This window comes from Amblyomma americanum, chromosome 7, assembly GCF_052857255.1.
Source record: "Amblyomma americanum isolate KBUSLIRL-KWMA chromosome 7, ASM5285725v1, whole genome shotgun sequence".
NCBI classification, from domain to species: domain Eukaryota; kingdom Metazoa; phylum Arthropoda; class Arachnida; order Ixodida; family Ixodidae; genus Amblyomma; species Amblyomma americanum.
In genome coordinates this window covers 60,844,309-60,866,499 of record NC_135503.1, presented here as the reverse complement: position 1 = coordinate 60,866,499, position 22,191 = coordinate 60,844,309, and the positions used below count along the sequence as shown (strand labels likewise).

Below are 22,191 nucleotides of genomic sequence, written 5' to 3'. Positions count from 1 at the left end.
ACACCAAGATTGTGTAGTTCTTAGATATCCTGGAGTTCCCTGCGCGGGCATCAAGTGCGCGCGTCTAGGAGAGTAGGGCTTGCAAGGATGGTGAATTGCATTCGATACATTTTTCCGGAGGCGTATCGTAGTCAAAAAAGGGCCTTTAAGAGGGCTCACCAGCTACGAGGCAACTCAGATTAGAACTTTCTCGGTTGATAGATGGCAGCACTTAACTACCACAAAAAAGGAGGGAACTTCTATTTCCCTTCAGGTGTGTAAATTCTACCGCGACACTCCATTGACCGCTTCACGGAAGTAGTAGTTCTTCCGCGAACAAAGTAGGGCCGAGAATTTTCTTTGTATATCCTGCCAAAGCTGGAAATAAGAATAACCCCTCTCAAGGGGTGGTGGTCAGAGAATGGACCTTTTTCCAGTAACCCACCACACAGCTGACACAACGAAAAATACGTTTTTGAGTTTGGGTCCCCCTAAGCTCCGTCGAATCTTTTCTGAGAAAATTCACTTACAATGACAGGTGACAGCTAGGATGGGGTATACAGCCTATGCTGGTTTCCCATAGCCAGAACAGATAAGTGTGAGTCATCTTTTGACACACCTTGGGAACACCTCCCCTTCGGCACTTCGGACGGCTATTCCGTATTCCGCGTATTCCTCCGTCCCCACACACAATGCAAGCCTAGTGGCCGTGTACGAGTGTGGACGCCGATTCGGCGACGCGGCCTCTGTGAAAAGCTTTTTGCGCTCTCATTGTTTGCGCTGCCAGTGTTTATTTCGCATTGTCTTTGCTGTTGTTGCCCTTACTTTTTGTTTAACAAGACAACTCTGATTTGAACTGTTTTTGCCGATAGATGGTAGCACTTAAGCACCCCCCAAAAAAGGTGGTAAGTTCTATCCCCCCTCCAGGTATGTAAACTACACAGCGACACGAAAGCATTCGTTCTTGTGCGTTCAAAAAGGCATCAGCACTGAGGTGATATCCAGGAATCAATCGTTTTGGGAGGACGAGATGTTGCCGCGGCTCAAAAAAATTTATATGCACTGCTTGCTGCCTGAGCTCGTGGACCCAAGGAGGAGCCGTGGCCTTCCAATTCGTGAGCCTGATTACATTCTCGAAGCTCAAAACACTCGGTCGCTCAAGCGACCATTGAAGGAAACGTCGAAAAACGACGATAACCAAGAAACCACCTAGGACACCCATTGTGACTACAGCGCGTATTTTCCTTCTTACACTGTGTCCTGCGTGACACACACGAACTGCGTTCCCTGTGGGGCTAACGCAAGCCATCGTGCGCTACAGTGTAGATGCCGTCGGACGACGACTGTGTTTCATCCACAGATGAGCGGCCTCACGCAGCGCTTGAACAAAACCACTGCAGACAAGCTCGCCATGGTCGCCGACGCTGAACCTGGGATGCCTTCCTTCCGTACGTCATGTTCGTCTACTACACCGCAGTTGAGATGACCAGTCATATATGACACATTTTAGGCTCATTTACGGCGAAGAAGCAACGACAACGCTTGACGCCATGCTGCCAAACGTCACCAGTGAGGACAACCTTGACGTCACCGCCTGCTTGCAGCGTGCGGGAGCTCTACGAGTCGCTCGGCTACGCATTACATACCAAGAGCGAACCTAGGCCCGACGCTACAATCTCCGCCGTCGCCACGCACAATACAAGCCAAGTGACCGCGTATGTGTGTAGACGCCTATTCTGCAGCAGCCCGATAAAGAGCTTGTTTCAGTACCACGTTAATCTGCTCGTCTGTTTTTTCATGGCATTTTCACCGCCTCGTGACAATATTTATTACAAATTGTAGTAGATTTACTTCCTTTCACACCTTCTTCACTGCTTATAATTTCACAACGAAAAGTCAAAGTTGGATAAAACTTAAAAGGGCGGGAAGCGAGTTCTCACATGAACCAAGAACGTCTGGTTGAGTAGGGGGGTCGGGCTGAGCGAGGTCCACCCAACTCGACCAGTGCGTGTTTAGATGAACTTGATTTTAGGGAGTCGAGACTGGTTCAACTGCAGCGACACCAAGCGTCGAGCGAGCAAGCAGTGGCAGCCTCCGAAATTGGGGCCGCCATCGCTGTATAGGAGGCGCGACGGCGGACGTGATAAGCAAGTGATAACCAAAAGAGCAAACGACGCACTGGGTGTACAACTATTGCCAGATTATCTTAAAGCGTTTAGCAACGCTGGTCAAACAGGTGTTTCCTCCCGACCCATGACTGTGTGATAGAATGGTGCAGGTGCGGCCCTTTGTCCAATTCCTCAATGGCGTGGGCCGTCTTGCTAACCCCCGTCGATCGCTTTGTCATGGTAGGGAACGCTGTGCAGCTTGTCAAAACAGCGCGCCAGCTCAACGTCACGCACCATAAGCTCGAGCAAAAAAGGAAAGCAGAAGTCCTTTCAGAAAACAGCCCAAGCAAGAAAAAAGGGAAGAAAGAGCTCAAGTCCGTCCAAGTTCTGAGTAAGAACCTGCGCACACGAACACAGACAACCAAAAGGTTGGTGGTAGATTGTACTAGCGACAAAAATATGCTGATGCCAGGTGGAGCCACGTCGCAGTGGTTACATTTGGCGCGAATTTCAAATCCCCGCAGAAAATACATGCACAACTTTCAGAGCCTGTAAAACGCAAACACTAGGCTCGATATGGATGAAAATTGCGGCTTAACAACCAAGAGAGAAAAAGGAAGGAAATGTTGGGGATGAAATTTTGATATCTGGCTTAGTTTTTTCACAAGAGGACATGAAAGACCGACATATCTAAAAGTGCAATTTTTCTGGATATTTACCTCTGAATTGTAAAAAAATTTAACTTAAAGAAATAAAATCTGTCCACAACATTTCCTCTGCTCACTAAAAAAGAAAACGCTGCCACAAACCTCATGAAAATCTGTCCATTTTTAGACACGATACAGCTTCTGAAAGTTCCCATGTATTTCCTATGGACACTGTCCAACAAGTATTTGACGGCCTTTTCTTAAATTCCCGTCTGTCTTGAAACAGCAAATGGGCCCCATCAATTTTTTCTTTATATTTAGAAGACGGTCTCAAGCCTACTGAATCAGTCGATCTTTTATATAAGGAACTCGACGAGGACAGTGTAATATTTCGACATATCGATAATTATACATACAAAATATGATATTGATAAGTTTCTTTATGGCCTAGAAACTAAAATGGAGAAGAGGCTGGCGACGCGCTGCCTGCTAAGTGTCGCTAAGCCTAGCCTACTTTTCATTTAAAGCCTAACTGGATGATGCTTTGGAGCCAGCACTACGCTTGTTCTAAAAGGCGTATGCCCTTTCTACCAATTTATCGCCAAGATAATCATTTCAAATTAAAATGACAGTACGGTTCGTTCCCGCAACGCCTTTAGCAGCGAAGCGTGTGGACAAGCTGGCCAAGCGCTATCGGCCACTGGTGACGCTTACCTTCGCGAATGCGAAGTTCTTCGTTGTCTTCGTGTCTGTGACTCAGTCCGAGAGAGACACGGCCCCGCGACAAGAGCAGAGAAAACGCACTACCCAGCTCTACTTACGAACCTGAACATGGCGCGTCATCTGATGCAGCAACTCGACTCCCCCTGCCTCGCTTGTTGCCGTTCGTGCTGAGTCGTACCCCGTGGTCCTCTCGGTACGCGGTTGTACAGCGTCTTCGCCGGGGCAGCACACCGAGACGGCATCGTTAACTCTAAACACGAATACATCTATGTGAGAGTAAGAAGTATAAACTGTCGTCTAACACACACACTTTTAAATGGGTGTGCCAGATGACAGTTTACTCACTTTTTACACCGTTCTGTTTAGAGTAATAGGCTGCGCAGCTGACGTGCCTACGTTTCTTCGTCTTCAAGGCTGCTCGGCGACGCGGCTTCGCGCACGAAAAGATGATCGCAAAAGCGCCGTTAGCTGAAACATCACTTGCAAGCGCGTGGTGCTCTTTTCGACATACTGAATGGCTCCGCTGAATGGCAGCTGTTGATATACGCACGCACAATTGCGATGATTTTGAATAGGCTTTTCGAGGGGACGTGTTCACAGTTCGATAAGGGCCATAATTCGATATGTCCAGAATCGACTAAATTAATTTGGTTCTGCCGCTAACATTCCTTATTGCACTTTTTGACACAGAAGTGGAGTCCCTCCGACCCTTGGGGACACTTTCCGAATAGCGTGTCCTGCTCAGGTACGTGGTTGCCAGCTTCAAAAAAGAAAAAAAGAACTAAGAAGATGCACCCTATTTGTGCTCTTTATCTAATACAGACAGTGCGTTTTGATATGAAAGGCACTCGATTACAGTTTTTGGACGCCGGTGCTAGTAGACAGCACGAATTTAATTTGACTGAAATAGTTCTTATAACGCGGTTGATTCTCGACATATACCATTGTCTGAACACGGGAGTTGGATTTGCATCTTGGCCGTTGGAAGGAATGTCATCTGGCTTGCACCCCACCTGCGGTAGCTGATACGTTTGGACAATGCCCCTGGAGTAAAATGTTTTTTTTTTCATAGCAGGGTGGTTGATGCAGGTACTGCCGCTTTCATATTACTCGCACACTGTAGTGCCGGTAGTATTAAAGTCATTGGACATGATGCGACTACATGAAATAAAAAATGATTACAGCCCTCGTGCAGGCCACCGTCCAATTATCGTACTGCAATCGCATGGTGACCTACTGAGCTGCCGTCACCACTGAGCCAATTTCCACCTGTGTTGCGCCCATTGTCATTTGCACGTCGCGCGTCCCGTTATTCGTGCGGTGGCCTTTACTTTTCTGATGTAGTCGCCGCTGGCGAAATATCTAGCGCCATTCAAACTAAAGTAAGTTCTTGTAAGTGGTGAATGCATCATTGCACGAAAACATCGCTTTACTGCTGAATGCAACAACCTGCTAGTCACGTGATTCACCGCCACCCCATTCTCGCTTGCGGTTGAGTAAGCGACAACTCCGACTGCAACGAAGGAACAGAAATGCAAGCGATATGTTTGATTGTTACTCGGGCACCTTTAGGAGACACAAAGGTGTTTGGGAACAAATCCCAGTTAATTGGCGTCCTATCTGAAATCAAGAAGAACAAGTGAACACGGGAAGGGCATGTAATGCGAGGTAACACAATGGGTGAAGTTTACTTCCCTAGAATTTAGTTCTATACACAAAAGATTGCACAAGAAATTAAGCGTAGCAGGGATGACAGAGGGTACGGTGTTGAGATCAGATTAGGAAGTCTGTGGTGATAAGATGGGTGAACTTGACCTAGAACTGGGTTAAGCTCGTCTGATTACTAAAAGGGTTCCATCATCATCATCAGCCTGACTACGCCCCCTGCAGTAAGAAGGCCTCTCCCACATCTCTCCAATCAACCTTGTCCCGCGCCAGCTGCGACCACCCTGAAAACCACTGCACACTTCTTAGTCTCGTCCGCCCACCTAACTTTCTTCCGCCCCCTGCGACGCTTGCCTTCTCTTGGAATCCACTCCGTTACCCTTAAGGACCAGCCGATATATCTTGCCTTCGCATTACATTCCCTACTAAAGCCCATTTATTCCTCGCGATTTCGACTAGGATGTCATTGACGCGTGTCTGATTCCTCACCCACTCGGTCCCCTTTCCGTCTCTTAACGTTACACCTATCATTTTTCTTTCCATAACTCGCTGCGAGGTCCTTAATTTAAGTTGAAACTTTTTCGTCAGGCTCCACCGGCATTCACCTATAGGTGAATGCCGGTAAGATAAAGGTTTGATTTGATTTGTGAGGGTTTAACGTCCCAAAGCGACTCAGGCCATGAGGGACACCGTAGTGGAGGGCTCCGGAAATTTCGACCACCTCGGGTTCTTTAACGTGCACTGACAATGCGCAGTACATGGGCCTCTAGAATTTGGCCTCCATCAAAATTAGACCGCCGCGGCCGGGATCAAACCCGCGTCTTTCGGGACAGCAGCCGAGCGCCATAACCACTCAGCCCCCGCGGCGGCTCAATATAAAGGTGTTATATACTTTTATCTTGAGGGATATTGGTAATCTGTCATTCTTGATCTGAGAGAACCTGCGAAATATTTACACCTCCCCACAAGCATTGCGATCGCTAGCACTGACACAATGTTCAGTTGGTACGTTCCACAAATGTGAAGGCATTATATACAGACAGACAGCAAACTGCAACGTCAAATGCATTGCTGGAGTAGAAAAGTAACAAGCAGGAAAGGTAGCTAATACGTGATGTCCCAGTTTATAAAACGCTTAAGTCTTAACTAGAGCCTTTCGTTGTAGCGATAAACACGGTTTTTCGCACCGGGAATACATATTAACGATCCGCTTAAACCCGATTTCTGCTGAAAATGCAGTTTGAAAAAGTTACAAATGGTTACGCTAATACGATAACACGGCATACACCAGCGAAAAGATGGCATGGTTCTCCGGGTGCGCATCAAGAGGTGAATGCGACACTCCACCATTGGTTGGCATGGGTGTCGGCGGGTCAACGAGGGCCTGCCACCCGCCATCGCTTCCTACATTCACGGGCATAGGAGGCTTTGATCTGACAGCGATGCTCGGTCTGGCAGGAGCGAAGAGCACCTGCACCTTCGGCAGTGCTTTGCCTGCTGCGAAGCTGCCTTTTAAAGTAGCTCTATTCCATCTTATCAGGAGAGTAGATAAACTCGATCAATACCTACATTGCGTTGTTAGGATCACATGGGCCAAATAATACACTTCTACAAGCAGCAGAGAACCTTCTGTTGCAACTGTCTATATTACTACAGGAAAAAACAAAACAGAAAGCACCGAAGGCGTCGATCAGTTTTCTCTTTGTCTTGAACAGAGAATCAATTCTCGGCAATAGACATCCATGAGATCCCGTGATATTGGAAAAAAAAAAAAGTTAGAGAGAAGAAAAGCGTGCACCAAAGCTTTCCACATTTTTACCCAAATGTTTACCCCTTGCGACAAAACCCTACCCCTATTCCTTCTGAAAACAAAGAAATTCTATTTTTTTTTTTGCTCGTGCTCGTTGTTTTGCTCTATCACCATACTCGCATTTCGTCTTTCCAATAGTGTCGTGGCGGACAAAGACTAGGGCAACCGTGCGGACCTGGATGCTTTTGCCGACGTCCGAGACCTTCTTTCTACGGACGGCTATTCTGCGTGGCGGGCCGCTAAATGGTCCAGACTGGCTTCAATCAGCAAACAGCAGACAACGTTGATAGAGTTCATACAGAAGCCAGATGGCGCCAACATTAAAAAAAAATAAACCAGACAAAACTTTTCAACATTCGCCTCTCAACTGTTGTGTTACATTAAGAACGCTTTTTTTAAAGGATAGAAAGCTGTCTTCAGCGTCAGTGCACAAGTTTGAATTAAAATTGTATTTCGCGCCACAGCAATTAAATTCATGACGTCAAGAGTTATGTTACGAAACTCCGGAATGATGTTGTCGGGCGCGTCTAGAGTTTCGATTTGGTAATTTTTTTTCGAATCATTAAAAGAACTATGGACCAAATGGATGTTCAAAGTCAAAAGCGTAAACACTATAACTTGAAGGGAGCCCATGTGATGTTCCTACTCTTGCCGTTCCTTGAGTGCCATTACTGCGTAGGCAGTATGAGTATCATTGCGTGAAAATGTCGGCGTGCGTCTCTGCGTGGCCGCCTAGTGAAGCCTGCGGTGCTTGCAGCGAGCCGAGAATCGCCCCCCGACGACAGGCGAGAGGGGAAAACCCGCATTGGCGGAGAGCTGGGCGCAGCAACGCCCCCAAGCGAGCGGCGAGTGCGGAGAGAGGGAAGGTGGCGCCGAAAGCCAGCCTGCATTAGCAGATTACGTCAGCGAGCGCGCGTCATCGGCTGATCCAAAACGGCGCACCAAGGCGAAATGTGTATCGTACGACAAAAATAAAAGCTTAGAAACTCATTAGCGAGCCGTAAGAGCCAGGAGATGTAAAGTGAAATTAATTGGCGCTAATTTCACGCAATAAGATGCGGCAGATGAGAAAAGCGTGAAGTGTCAAAATACCACATACAAAAGCATCAAATGGAAAAGCATCATCCTACCGTACAGAAAAAGGGTGCAGAAAATTTTCCGTTGTCGCTACAGATATTCCTGCAGTATTTTGGGACCTGACAAAAAAATTCGCACAGTAACAACAGAATTTCCTGTCGTAACGACAGCACCACTTTTGCCGTAACAACAGACAACCTCGCAATACTACAGAAAAATTTGTCATAACGACAGGACGACACATTTTTTTTTCGCATTTTGGGACCGTTTCTGACGTATTTTTCTTCAGGGTAAAAATGCAGTTCATTGCACCAGACTGTCTGAGCGTCTGTTAATTTTTCTTTTCTGCAAAAGGTTTAGAATGCGCTGCCGTAAACTTTCTGTTGGCCAAAGTAATAATCACATGTACTGCGAAAAAGCTCCACGTGAAAGCCTCTATGTCGGCGCCTCAGCAGGGCCGCTAATATTGGTAGAAATGTGAAGGAGCAGCGATGATCAGCGCACTCTAATATTTTCGAAGCGGGCAACTGGGTGTCTTTCGGCCGCCATTTAAAGGTACGTGCTACGCACATAAACTTGTGAAAGAGGAACGAGGTAGATTCGACCTTCGGGGTACGCGGCGCGCGCTTGGGCACCAAATCCTGCGTTTCCTGGGATATTGCATTGTCCTGGTAAAGGCGGAAATACAGTTTCATGATGAAGATCTCTTGATTTCGAGTACAGCTTTTTCGTCTGATATAAAACTGAACAACTGCTGTCGTTGTGTCTGATCCTCGTCACAATTAACAGCGACATCTGTGAACCTTTAGAACAAACCCTATCAAATGTTCTGGATAATCCATACAAGGACAAAAGCTTCCATTATATGGTGTGCAGTTCTAGCGCTGTTGACGACACACTTACCATGCGGGATAACTGTGATGTCCGTTGCGTCTTCAGAAGTAGTGTGTGAAAAATAAATATAAGAACTCTCATTATGACATGAGTGAGGAGGTCAGCCATTTGATGTATACCTCTTTTCATGAATCCGATGGCACTCGCAGCACGCCACTTGTCACATTAACTGATATTTCTGGATCTTATTATTTTAGCATAATAATGTAGCGATGCAATCGTCCTCTGCCATCATTGTTCATACTCATGAAGGCAGTATGAGACAGAAAATTTCGCACATTTGGGGTGCACTGTGCATTAAGCGTTAAGGGCGTGGGTGCATTCGAAACGACAGATTATAGCGAGGGACCAGTTGATTTTTCAACCGTCAAAATTTGGAAGCACAATAGGTCGCTTAAACTGTGGGCATGGCGAAATTTTTTTCTCAGCCTAGCAACAGCTTGACGTACGAACTATATGAACGCATCGCCACGACCATCACTACTTCTAAATTTGCTTCGAGAGCTGAACAGGTGACGAACCATTACAGTAACCGAATTTTTCGGCTTTTAACGCACACTTTGCATAAGTTTTCATAAGTTCATCTTGTTGAATCAGCCTATGTTTGTTGCGGTCATGATGAATATATCAGCGGGACTAGGAAGTGATGTTTACTGAGGTTTAGTAAAGCAGACGAGCGATAGGTGTTCTATCACACGTCACTCCACCACAAACATAATTGAGCTAACTTTAGCAATACCGAAGATAATCACCATCATCCTCAGCCAGACGACGCCCACGGCCGGATTAATACCTCTCCCATATCTCTTCAATTAATCCTGTCCTGCGCCATTTGCGGCGACCGTATACCTCCGCAAGCTGTTTAATCTCATCTACCCACCTAACTTTCTGCCACCCACTGCTGCGCTTGCCTTGTCTTAGAATCCACTCCGTTACCCTTAATGACCATCGGTTATATTGCCTTCACTTTACATGCCCTGCCCAAGCCAATTTCTTCTACTTGATTTCGACTAGGAAGTCATTGACTCGTGTCTTATCCCTGACACACTCTGCCCTCTTTCTGTCTCTTTACGTTTCCCATATTTTCTTTTCCATAGATGGCTGCGTTGTCCTTAATTTTCGTTAGCCTCCACGTGTCTGCTCCGCAGGTGAGCACTGGTAAGAAATAGATGTTATATATTTTTCTCATGAGGGAGATTGGTAAACTTGAATTGATTATCTTAGAGAACCTGCCAAATGCGCTGCTCCTCATTCTTATTCGTCTAGCCATTTCACTCTCATGAACCGGATCCGCGGTCACTACGTGCTCTAAGTAACGTATTTCCTAACCACTTCTAGCTCCTCGCTGCCAATCGTGAACTGCTGTTCACTTCCGAGACTGTTGAACATTGCTTTGCTTCTCTACATATTAATTTTTATGTTAACCATCCCGATATACCTGTCTAAATCATTGATTATGCTTTGCAGTTCCTCCCTTCAGTGACTTGGAAAGGCAACGCCATCAGCGAATCACAGATTACTTAGCTATTCTCCTTTAACTCTTATAGCCAGCTTTTCCCAATCCGGGGCCTCTGAACATCTCCTGTAAACAGGATTTAAACAGGATGTAAACATCTCCTGCATTAGGATTTCATTGTTGACCTTTATGGTGGCTGTGCCGCCGTTATAGATATCCAGTATGTTTACATACGGCTAATCTATGCCCTTATTCCGTAATGCCTGCATGACTGCTGATGTTTCGACTAAGTCAAATGCTCTGCCTTAATGAATGAAGGCTATGTATAGGAGTTGGTTATATTCTGGGATGATTCTTCGTCTATCCATTGATTGATAGTGTGAACATGGTCAATTGTCAAGTAGCCTTTCAGAAAGCCTGTTTGATAACTTGGTTGACTGAGGTCTATGGTTGTCCTCAACCGCCCTCCGGTTAAGCTTTATTACGCCCTGCCCATACCTTCCTCCTTCTACGGTAACCACCCTACGGTTGGCGACTCCTCCGCTCTTGCCTCATCCTCCTCCTTCCGCGGTAAGCACTTTCGGAGCTCCCCCTGGCAACCACCCTCCGGTTAAGCCTTCCTGCGCTTTTGCCATGCCCTCCCTCTTCCGCGATAAATCTCTAAATCTCTAGACAGCACGGAAAAGGAATGCAATTATAAATTATTTAGCGGTCGTAGGAGAACAGCAGGTGGTAATCCATGTATAATAATGCCTTACGCATCATTGCAAACAAGAAAACACGCACCCAAAAGTTAGGTGTCTATACTCCTACAAGTATTTTGGTCTCCTGCTTGTCCGCGTGATGCCGCGTAACAGCAGAGTAAATGCTCAGTCACTGCATGGTAAATCCATGGTAGTCACAGCAGCAACCAATCCGTGAACTACCAAACAGATTTACCAGTTAAACAGTTACCCTTTTATCGACAGCTCACGGGACTTAGTTCAGAGGTGCTTAACCTAGCGTATTTTATAGCTATGGTGGTGCTTGTCCTGTAGCAAAAGACGAATTTATTGCCGAGAAAATCGGATTAAAAAATTTTCCCGCTAGTCGATTAAAAATTGGGACGTCCGTAGCGAAAATGGCTCACTGATAGGGTTTTGGAAGTATATGGCGAGTTAGCTAGCGCTCTGGAATTCCCGCACAAAAATTTGTCTCGCCGCATGCTGTTTGCTTGCGGAAACGGTCGGAATGGGGATTATTTTATTTTTTGACCATTGTAGCTTACAAAAAGCTTCGTTTCCAGTGAAATCAACTCCTTGATTGTTAGAACACGGAAATAAAACCATACAGACCAAGTTAACTTTGCCATCGGTGCCCGTTTAACGGTATCACTTGGCGGGAGAGAGTTGCCTGTTCGTAAAAAAGAGAGAGATGATACAGACATGGTGATTACGTATGCAGCAGTAAAAATGGAGGGCATCTAGCGACCAAATTTTATTCCGTTGAGCGTCAAGAGCTTCGTATACTTGCTATGGCCGTTTATGTTGTGACTACTAAAAGTCTGTTGACTCGTTTCTTTCAGTTCTGAGTGACTATGTCATTCTGGTCTTCCGCACGAGTTTTCAGTTCATTTCCGGCAACCGCAGTACTCTTGTAGATTTTCAAAAAGTTTATCTACCGATATCTCGGTGCAGAGTGTCGATGCCAGAAGAAAGCCGAAGCGGTAACGAAGGCGTCTGACAAGTAATACTGAGGCTTCGATTACACCTTCCCCGCGTATTCTCATCAGGGGTTCTTTCATCTACCGCATGGAAGTAATATCGACTTGCCATTCTAAGCTGGAAGAGGCGCTTCCTACTGCCAGCCTCACTATATTACGGTTGGACACTGCAGCAGTAGCGGAATTCCGCTTTGCAATGGTGTGACCATGGGGTGGATGTTTTTCTTGCGCTGCTGGCACCACCTTCTCTTCGGGAATTGATGGCACATGGTCAATGCACTTACCTAAGAATGTAAGAAATGTTTCTTCCTCGCGACCGTTGCCAGGCGTACCGGTTCCATGTTGAGACGTACGACGTGCCTTACCAGGAGTAGATGTCATGCAGCTATTGCAGAGTGCAGCGTTAGAGAAACTCATTCAATGGAAACGTGGGGAACTGCGAGCAACGCGATGTATTAAACACAAAGCCTCCCTGGTGTTACCACGTAAGCGGACGGAGTCTTGTACAGCAACTCCGCTAACCAGGGCGAACGTCGCAGCGTTTAGTATTCCTCGGTATCGACCTCGTCATCCACGCAGAGGTCGCTGTCGTGAAGCGGAACCATGACGCCGCATATGTCGTGAAACTGCTCAAGGCAGTAGGCTGGCACTTGATTTTCGACGGCCTTCGAGACCCAGAGTGTGCACTCTGCGAGGAAGAAAACGTGTGCGCTGCTTGAATTAAATCCTGTTGGCACAAACGAACGTAAAAACACAATACATATACACAATGCATACTGTAAAATATGCAATGCACAATACGTATAGACAAGAATAGATTGGAGTAAGGACAAGCAGAATGATACTAAGAGCACTACACGGAAGACTACACAAGCCACTCTGTCCCAACTCTTTTCCGTCCGTGCCAGCATGTATATCCATATACATTGTAAGATACGGCACCAGCTAGCGAACAGGATGTAGTCCTGGAAAACTAGAAATAAAAACTTCGTTTCGTTCATTGTTGGATCGAAGTGCGTGGTTTGCTATTTAAATCTTCACCATTAGAAAGGGCGTTGGTGCTACTTATACAGAACAAGGCATTGCAGAGGCGCAAGAAATGATAATATATTGTTACTTTGGTTGCTGATACGTTGTAGAAAGGCGTTCGCTTGCATTTAAATGTTATTACTTGATCTGAAATTTATTTGGCGGCTAAAGCTTCCAAATGCATCTAGCAATATCCATAAATTAACCTTTAAATTGTGGCCTCATCTCTGAGGTTGTTTTCTTTTTTGCCTTGTTCTTTACGCCTCTGTCTTGTCTTGACGTAGAGACATCCAAATGCAAAGCGGAGCACAGTAGGCGGCAGCCTGTGAGGGCTGCAACGTCGTATATCTGAAATGAAACATTACGCGTGCGTTTCATCAGTAACCCTTAATTTAGTGATTGGTTACGGTAATAGTTAATAAAACGCTTCCTGCTAAATTTGTGCGATTCTAACGCGGAAGCAGCTGTTGGCGTCTACGGTATGTGTTTTTATGAAGCATAGTACTGGTATATCGTTAAGGCGGTTTAACGCAGCGGATCATTCCGTGTTTTCTTTTATTACGTCAGGCGCCACCATTTTATCTGTCCTTCGTTCCTGTTTAAGTGGCTGGTATATTTTTGAACGGTCTCAATTCGCGGTAGGAAAGAATGCTATTTATAACACTCCATGTTACTCGGGCATACGGTGGGCGCAGCTGGCAAAGTACAGGGTTAATTGGAGAGACATTGGAGAGGCCTTTGCCCTGCAGTGGGCGTAGTCAGGCTTATGATGATAATGCTACTTCTACAGTCGCGTGTTTTTGGGTGAAGCTAGTGGTGACTCGTGTATGCGTGTGCACGGTGTTGGCGCTACTTTCATCCGACACAAGTGACCAACTAAAGTTGGACTGCGTCGATGAATTACTGCATTCTAACGACATATGCGCTGCTTTCCCTGAGAACAGAGTGTTTATATAAGCTGGAAAGGCAAAAAAATTAAGTACAGGTGTCGCCATCACCGGCCGATTTCAAAAGTAAACTGCTGTGCGTGAATACAGTTTTTCTTCACGCGAATTTCAGAGGCAAGGTTACATCGCCATGCAGTAGAATATGGCGATCACGGAGTCCAATTAAGTGTAGACGTCACGAGTTTTGAATCAAGTGGTGAGACATAGTTAAATGTAATTTCCTCGGTAATAAATTTGTCTTTTGCAACCGGGAAAAAATCAGCATACCCACAAAGGGCCATAGAATAGATTTTTACGAAGAAAAAAACGGATAGATCTTTCCGCGGTGTCCTTTTAAAGAAGAGAAAGTCAGCTATCACTGAACAATGCTTACGGTTTGTAAAGTGCGGCACTTCCGTAATGGCGCAGTCTTTGTAGTCGCTCCAGCGGAAGTAGGCAACTTCGACTTTGCTAGAGTCTGCGAAAAAGGGTAGGTGTAGAAAATACCATCACCTTGCCAGTAATCTAACTTATAATGGCATGTAAATCTATTCTAAGAGATTCTATTTTTATTGACACCGATCGTAAGCAAAGCAAAGCTTGTCTCTCTCCAGGCTGTTAGGCAGAAAAGAAACAATTATACAGAGAGAATTTTATCCCGCCAGTTAGCGTTCATGCTTCTATAGTCAGTTGCAACTCAAGATTTAAGCAGCGAATGCCCCTAATTTGAACTGTTTATCCTTCGTCCTCAGCCTCTTTTCAACTCTCCCCCTTAACGCTTTCGTATCTCTTCACCTAAAGAAGAAAAAGGGGTCCGAAGTGGGTTCGTTGTTCGGGCGTTGTCTGCAGTGGAGGTGTTAAGGGGGAAGTTGAAAAAAGGCTGAGGACAAGATCGGTGTTTTGGACGACGCCATTGGCTGGACAGCCTCCGTTAAAAGGCATTCGCCGCTGTACTCTTGACTTTTGACTTAATATATGTAGTATAGTAACATAAACTTCATTTGGCTGCAGAATTAAACTCATTTTTCCACTGTGGCATGTTTGCGCCCACATTCATGGCCACTGATCCACTGATCCACCAATGCAGGTGGTCAAGTTTGCTCTTTTCATGGAGTGAACTTCGGTAGGCACGTGGGCTATGCGAGACACAGTACTGGATGACGCCGGGTTAATTAGGCAGCGTGGTGTACTATATAACGCAGTGCCCGACACCGATATTTGTTGCAATTGGACTTTATTGAAATAATACCGCCGCAGCCGGGATTCGAACCCGTGACCTGTGGCTCGGCAGCCCTACGCCATACCCGCGGGGTTTGATATCAGCGAGGAAATGTGGAATGGCAATGACCCTGCACTGGTTATATGTATTGCAATTTCACCGGTTGCCATCTCCTATATAGGGTGTGTCTGAATTAACCAGTTTCTACAGTGGCTCAACATTGCATTTGGTGTAGCTTGACATTGAATAAGGGAACGCTGAGCGCGACTTGCAAACATAATGATGGTATGAAATGAAGCTTCAAGGTTCTTTGTGATGACGTGACCAGCACAAAATCGGTGCAAACAGCTTGATCATTGACGACGACAAGTTCGGCGGCTCACCAGCAGGGGCTGAATGTGCAAACGTAAGAGAAGCTTCTCCTTTCCTTTGTACGATTTGTTAAAAAAATTATGGATTTTTTATTTTACGTCATCATCGGCGCACTTCTTTGCTTGCAAGTACAAGACGGCTGAATTCTCAATGTGTGTCTTTTCTATTTATTTTTTTAAAGCGGAAGCTTCCGCACCGAGTTGGAGCCGTTAGTTCCATGCCTGGAGGAGCCTATATGACTGCAAGGGCAAGATAAGCGCGATTCTTGAGCTAGCTCTGCCAACCTTCAGCTCAGTTGTAAAAGGCTAAGAAATACGGCTTGTGAACGAGGGCAGCGCTAAACTGCTTTTTTTTTTTCTCCCTTGTCCTACTCATGTCCAACATTCTCTGACAAAGATTTTGAAAATTGGAAAATTGTAAGACACTCTAATGGATGTATTGAACGTAATGGTTCATTATTCTGATAAACAGCAAAACCTTACTTTTAAGGCGTTTCCAGCGATCGCATCGAACAGTTAAGACTGCCATAGAAAACCAATGGGGAACGCTGTTGACGATAAAAAAAAAATCGAAAGGAAAAAAAATAACTGCGAGACTGCCGACGGGTGATCTCCGGATGTATTGATTGTTATAGTGAAATCTTGCATTGCAAGGGAAAAAATTGCATTCATAAACATTTTCCCGCTCATAAATGCTTTTGTCCAGAAATGTTCAATTCAATTCAATTCAATTCAATTTATTCAACATCTTGAGGATGTTGGGTGCGTCGACAAAAAGCCAGAGAGAAGGCTTGACAGGGGTCGACGCACCCTACAATGACTTGACAGCAGCATCAGGATGGTATACAGGGTGTCATATATGTTAATAACAGGATCATAACATGAATATGAAAATAAAATAAAACTGCAAGTAAGCATACAGGAAAGAAAATACAAATAATAAGTACAACTCTCTGTTGGTAATAAGTACAACTCTCACGGTACCTAAGTGCACACAAATTTAGATGCCTTATTTAATGAGGACGGAAGAGTGTGTGAAAGCATTTGGCGACCATAATTCGTACGAGTTTTTGGCATGAACCATGTGAAACCAGTACGGGTGGCATACATCAGTTCTTTACATTTTAAGTTCGACAGGTGCACCATAAATAGATTATTTTTCTAATAACTGTTGTATACCGCCTCAGTAGTATAGATTCAAATACTTGGGGAAGGGGGATGATTGGAAGCGATATAAAGATTGGTTCCGTATGTTCAAAACGCGAAGCGTTAACAATATTTCGAACAATTTTCTTTTGAAGTAAATGCAACCGTTTGATATTCGTAAATGATGTTGTTCCCCAGACCAAAATACAATAGTTAGCAACAGAGGAAAACAGTGTCTTGTACAGCATCAGCTTAATATGCTTTGGAAAGAGGTATCGCAGGCGGGACACCATACCAGCAGCCTTGGACAACTTGTCCCTGACTTTTTCAACGTGTTCATCCCATGATAAATTTTCATTAAAAAGCACTCCTAGGCATTTGACCGTAGGAACTATTTGAATGACTGAGGAACCCATTTTTAAATGAACTTGTGAGACAGCAGGATCCTTATTACGAGGTCTAAAAAGTACAGCTTTGCTTTTTCCAGTGTTTATGATCAGTGAATTGGACTCAGACCATTCGTGAAGTTTCTGCAAACAATCTGTAGCTTGCTGTTCAAGATCTCGCACATGTGCTGATCGGAAAAATAGAGTGGTGTCTTCTGCGTATATGACAAAAGTTGGAAGTTTACTTATACAGACTATGTCGTTTACATAAAGAAGGAAAAGCAGCGGTCCCAATATACTGCCTTGCGGCACACCAGAAGACAGATGTATAAAATTTGATGACTCGTTGTCTACTGTTACTTGTTGGACACGGCAACTAAGGTATGAGGAAATTCTTTGATAAAATTTTCCGCGAAAACCATAGTGTTCGAGTTTCGCCAACATTGTGCTGTGATAGATGCGATCGAACGCTTTCGAAAAATCAATAAAGATGGCGAGAGTGAAAAGTTTTTGTTCAAAGGACTCTAGAATTAGTTCTTTTTGTGTTAGAAGCGCAGTTTCTGTAGAAAAGTTCTTCCTGAAGCCATGCTGGCTAGGCGTTAATGTGTTACATTTCTCGCAGAAACTGGACATTCGCTTGTATAATATTTTTTCAAAACACTTCGAGAAAATGGGGAGGATATAAATTGGCCGATAATTGGACAGGTCATTTTTGTCTCCACCCTTAGGAACAACGGTTACTTTGGCAATCTGCAATCGTCGGGGAAACACCGCATGTTCGAGGCAGCAATTAAAAATGTGCTCTAAAACTGGGCTAATTACATCAGCTACATATTTCATTTGTTGGAGTTTAAGATCGTCTATGTCTCGTGACCTGCTGTTACGGAGAGTGAGTAGGCAAGTTTTGATTTCATTGGCGTCCGTTGGAATCAAGAATGCAGTGGAAGAAACCCGAGAGTCGAGGCATTTGATATCCTGGGGTCCGTGATTGCCATTTACCAGTGACGCGAAGAAATCGTTAAATTTTTCTGCCAAAGGTTTCCCACTGACTGGTGTGTTATCAACCAAGACCTCAAGCATTCCGCTTGCATGTCCACCTGGGTTTAAAACTTGATTTAATGTTTTCCATACAAGGTCACTCCTTTTAATTATGTCTGGATTAAATAGTTTTTCCAAATACTCTTGCTTTGTTTGGCGTAGAAAAGAAGTGACTTGGTTTCGATACGCCTTAAAACGTGCTAGGTCATCGAGGGATCGGCTTTTAATAAAGCAGTTGTAAAGATTCATTTTTTGTTTTACCATTTCAAGGCATTATTTTGTTATCCAGGGCTTGCGGGCCTTGCGGGTTTTTTATAAGTCACAAGTGGAAAATTTTGGTCATAGACAGACTTAAATGTAGTAATGAAGGCACCATATGCGTCCTCTGGATCATTATTGCTGAGCACGAGATGCCAGTCCACGCCTGCAAGTGCTGCGCGAAAGGAATTTAATGTGGCCTAGTTTATACGCCGATATTGTACCGCGGGAAACTTACGTTGTTTTGGAGGCGTAAAAGAGTCTACAAACATGAATATGGGTAGGTGGTCACTTATCCGGGCATTAATGACTCCTGAATGAAGACAGTCAACTGGATAGTTACTAATGAAGACGTCAATTGCCGTCGCTGCCTGCGGCCGTGTGGGGTTAATTATGACTTTAGTAAATCCGTTGCTGTGCAATACGCAGTCGACCTCACGTTTATTTGTAGATTGAGATAGAAAGTCTATGTTAATATCACCGCCTAAAACTAGATTAAGGTTGTTTGCGGTGATCCATTGCAGATATTCATCAAGAAAGCCGATGAAATTAGATATGCTGCCTTTAGGAGGCCGGTATATAACGGAGAAGACACTACTACCGCTTTGCAACGACAGTATTTCGTAGTCCTCGTGGGTTATAGTATAGTCGGTAAGAATGGTGCATTTGAAAGTTTTTTCCGTTGCTATCAGGACACCACCGCCTCGTTTACCAGTACGGTTTTGCACATGCGTGTTGTAGCCGGGCAGGTGCAGAGCTTCGTTACTACTTTCATACCAAGTTTCTGTAATCATTATTACATTGAAACGGAAGCTCAGTGTGCAAAAAAATGCTTCCAATTCATCGGCCTTGTTTCGCAAAGATTGCACATTCAGATGAAAGAAGGACACAGCATTCTTTTTGTGTGCAGATATAGCACAAAGGTCAGAAGGCAGAACGAATGTGTACATCTTGGGGGTCGTTGTACTGTTAGGTATCAGAAAAGGCGTGGTGTCTATGCTATCTTATCCAGGTCTCGCTCACGGGCGATACGCACAATCGTCGACGACTCTGTATTCCTAGCAAGAATGTGGCCGTTCTGTGTCCAAACAAATTTCCACTTCTGCTCCTTCTTCCGCGCTACTGCCATACCCAGCAATTTCTTGAGAAGGGGACACAAGTGCTCATTAACATACACAGTATCCGAACCATTGTAACCGAGGTCTTCAGCTACGACCTTTGTCTCTTTAGCTTTTGCCGGCACACTGTCGCGCTTTCCTCGCGTCTTGAACTGGACAACCACATTCGAGCTAGCCTTATTCTTTGTTTGAACACGGTGGCAAATATCAACATCACTCTCCAGTATTGGCTCTTCAATCATTTCGCCAATTTTTTGCAACATGTCTGGTAGGCTTTCATTTTCTTGTGCTGGAAGTCCCTTCTCAAGGTTTTTATTTCGGGAATACTGTTCCAGACCAATGAGTCGTTGCTCTAGGTCAGAACATCGCCTCTTCAGTTCCTCACATTCAGCTGACATTGCAGCATTTTCAGATTTCAATGTCTTATTTTCATCTTCCAATGATGCCCAAAGTATGCCCAAAGAGGGCAACGACCACTCTTAATGTCGCTTACTATTGTTCTCTGGAGATGTCGAAGCCTACTCTCCGGTGCACTTTATAACTGATTTTGTGCAGTTTAAGTCACGCGCTTCGCAAATAAATTGACCAAAATCACATCTCTGTGCAAAGCAAAGTCGAAAGTATCGCGTTTGCTGAATTAGAAGTGGGCTGCTTCTTAAATGACACCTTTTTGTCGATCTTTTTTTAAAAAGCTGCAGTCACTTCCTGGCGGGCAGGAAAGAAAAATGGTTGCATGCGAATTACTTTGAATGTCGGGAAAAAACGAAGACAACCACCTTGGCCCACAGTGAAGTTCGTAGCGTCTGGAGTAGCGCCGGCGGTGTGGTGGAAACCTACGTGTTTCCTGGGAAATAAGGAAAGCAGTGAGTTACGGACACTTATAGCTGCCGTGTTTCTTTAAACACTGTGACAATCAGGACAAAAAGACGAGTTTCAGCAACGGCTGATCAAAGGCTGCTTCTATCAAGCGTTAAAAGCAATGTGCCTTTTGACGCCTCTGATACAATACCTTGCGTTGCAATAAGTTGATACAATAACCCTTGTGATACAATAAGGTGATACAAGACCGTATAAACTGAAGCTATTATAAGAAAGGAATGAAGCGTGGCACTCCTCTGATAGTGTTTCGAATGCATACCTATTTTAGACAGGATCAGTCTGTAGGATCGCCATTGCATATTCCAGGCTTGTTTGGCTGTCCTCGAGTGTGCTGCCGTCTGGGGGCATGGACGCGTACTGAACGCCACCTCTAAGAGTAACCGTACACCATTGGACATTGGAAAATTTTGAGAAGAGGTCCACTGATTAAGAGCGGTGAGATAAGAGTAAGCTCCTGCTCTTAGATTTTGGTTCCTGTCAAAAAAAATTCGCCTAGAAAAAAGGCCCACTGGCGTCCGTTGTTGCATTTCACATCCCAAATGAACATGTCAAGCACGAATAATAATTGATTGCATGCATCATTAGTACCTTTTGCCGTCGCCATCATTCAGCGACCAGACATAAGTGACCGTCTTCGCCACAGGGTCAAAGTCTTTGCGTTTCGCAGTCAAGCATTCGAATATGGTGTCGTTGTCCACGTCGGAGATGCCAACGCCATATGAAAATTTTGCAAATATCTGTAACCGATATGCACAAAAACGATGATTAACGTCCTGCATAAATAAAATGATCTCTCTATGAGTGCATTCAATATGATTCGTGAGTATCGTAACATGAAATTTATGAAAGTATATATTGCGGCAGACATTTACGCTCAGGCAAAATCACAACTATGAGGGAAAGAAATATTAAGGAAAGAATAAATTTTGAGCAGCATAGGTGCTACATGTGCGACCATACATGACATTTTTGTTTTAATTCTTCTTCTGAAGTTCCACCACTTGACTTCAAACTTAAAACGTGTTCCAGGTCCTGCAAGCCGAACAGAGAATGATGTTCAAAAGCTATATTTTTTGGAAAATTATGACAACTTACCAGGACACCCGCCAATGGTCTCAACCGATGCAAAAGGAAGAATAAAAAAAAGATATTCTTGGATATGTGTCTTCTGGTTTCCATGCACTTAATGCGACAACTGAGTTATGTTCAGGGATTCCCCTGGGTGCAAGAAATAAAGCTAGTAAATGTTCATTGACTCTGTTATTAGTTTTATCACTCGTTAAAGCACACCTGATAATAATATTAGCTGTGATAGCAGCGCAAAGAGGTTTAAATGACCTAGCAGTCGTTGCATACCTCGAAGGCGTTTGGAATGTCGCGGGGTAGAACATTGGGCCCTTTGCACGCAGCGGGGGTGACGATTAGCAATGCCGATAACCCGGCCAAAAGCACTGCTAGCGAACGGCTCATTCTGTCTTCTGGATCTGTCTACAAGCCTGGCGCCGGGCTATTTAATACGCTGCACGCATTGGTGGCGCTAAATTTATACTAGAACCAATATTACATACGTAGGTGTCGTGTGATTGATAGCAGCTGGAAGGTAATGACCTCTTCACTCACGCTCAGCTGTGGCCTGGCTGATTGTGTCAAGTGATGGTTGCTTCCACCGTGGTCCGTGCGCTCTACAGTGCTATTCTGGCCACGTGATAGTCACACAGGCCCAAAACAGCATGATGTCTCCGGCATTAGACGTGGCCGAT

General features: G+C 44.8%; 2 protein-coding genes and 1 long non-coding RNA gene across 4 annotated transcripts in view; 1 reads left to right on the top strand and 2 right to left on the bottom strand.

Moving 5' to 3' along the window:
• Window positions 1-9,014, bottom strand: part of LOC144099208 (uncharacterized) — a 32,062-nt gene extending 23,048 nt beyond the window's left edge. Inside the window, exon 1 of the mRNA XM_077632352.1 lies at window positions 8,913-9,014. Within this exon, the coding sequence (XP_077488478.1) occupies window positions 8,913-9,011 (99 nt within the window). The 5' untranslated portion in view covers window positions 9,012-9,014. The remainder of the gene's footprint in view (window positions 1-8,912) is intronic.
• The window catches only part of LOC144099209 (uncharacterized), a 43,775-nt gene that overhangs the window by 936 nt on the left and 20,648 nt on the right, over window positions 1-22,191 (top strand). The window contains exons 2-3 of one of the 2 annotated variants that reach the window (XR_013307344.1): window positions 4,148-4,202; window positions 7,071-7,252. This is a non-coding gene — a long non-coding RNA (uncharacterized LOC144099209). Of the gene's footprint in view, window positions 1-4,147; window positions 4,203-7,070; window positions 7,253-22,191 lie in introns of those variants that run through there. The other variant, XR_013307342.1, reaches the window with a different exon arrangement.
• Window positions 11,950-21,901, bottom strand: LOC144096813 (uncharacterized). The gene is made up of 5 exons (XM_077629685.1): window positions 21,788-21,901; window positions 21,020-21,168; window positions 20,329-20,396; window positions 14,411-14,494; window positions 11,950-12,749 (listed from the first exon to the last, which is right to left on the bottom strand). The coding sequence occupies exons 1-5, from the start codon at window positions 21,899-21,901 to the stop codon at window positions 12,604-12,606; spliced, it is 561 nt and encodes a 186-aa protein (XP_077485811.1). The 3' UTR covers window positions 11,950-12,603.

Excerpts from the sequence above, each read along its gene's own strand:
- LOC144096813 (XM_077629685.1), bottom strand. The coding sequence starts at position 21,901 with ATGAGCCGTTCGCTAGCAGTGCTTTTGGCCGGGTTATCGGCATTGCTA. Across the intron at positions 21,169-21,787 it reads ACATTCCAAACGCCTTCGAG|ATATTTGCAAAATTTTCATA; the intron begins GTATGCAACGAC and ends TATCGGTTACAG. Across the intron at positions 14,495-20,328 it reads GAACTTCACTGTGGGCCAAG|ACTCTAGCAAAGTCGAAGTT; the intron begins GTGGTTGTCTTC and ends CCTTTTTCGCAG.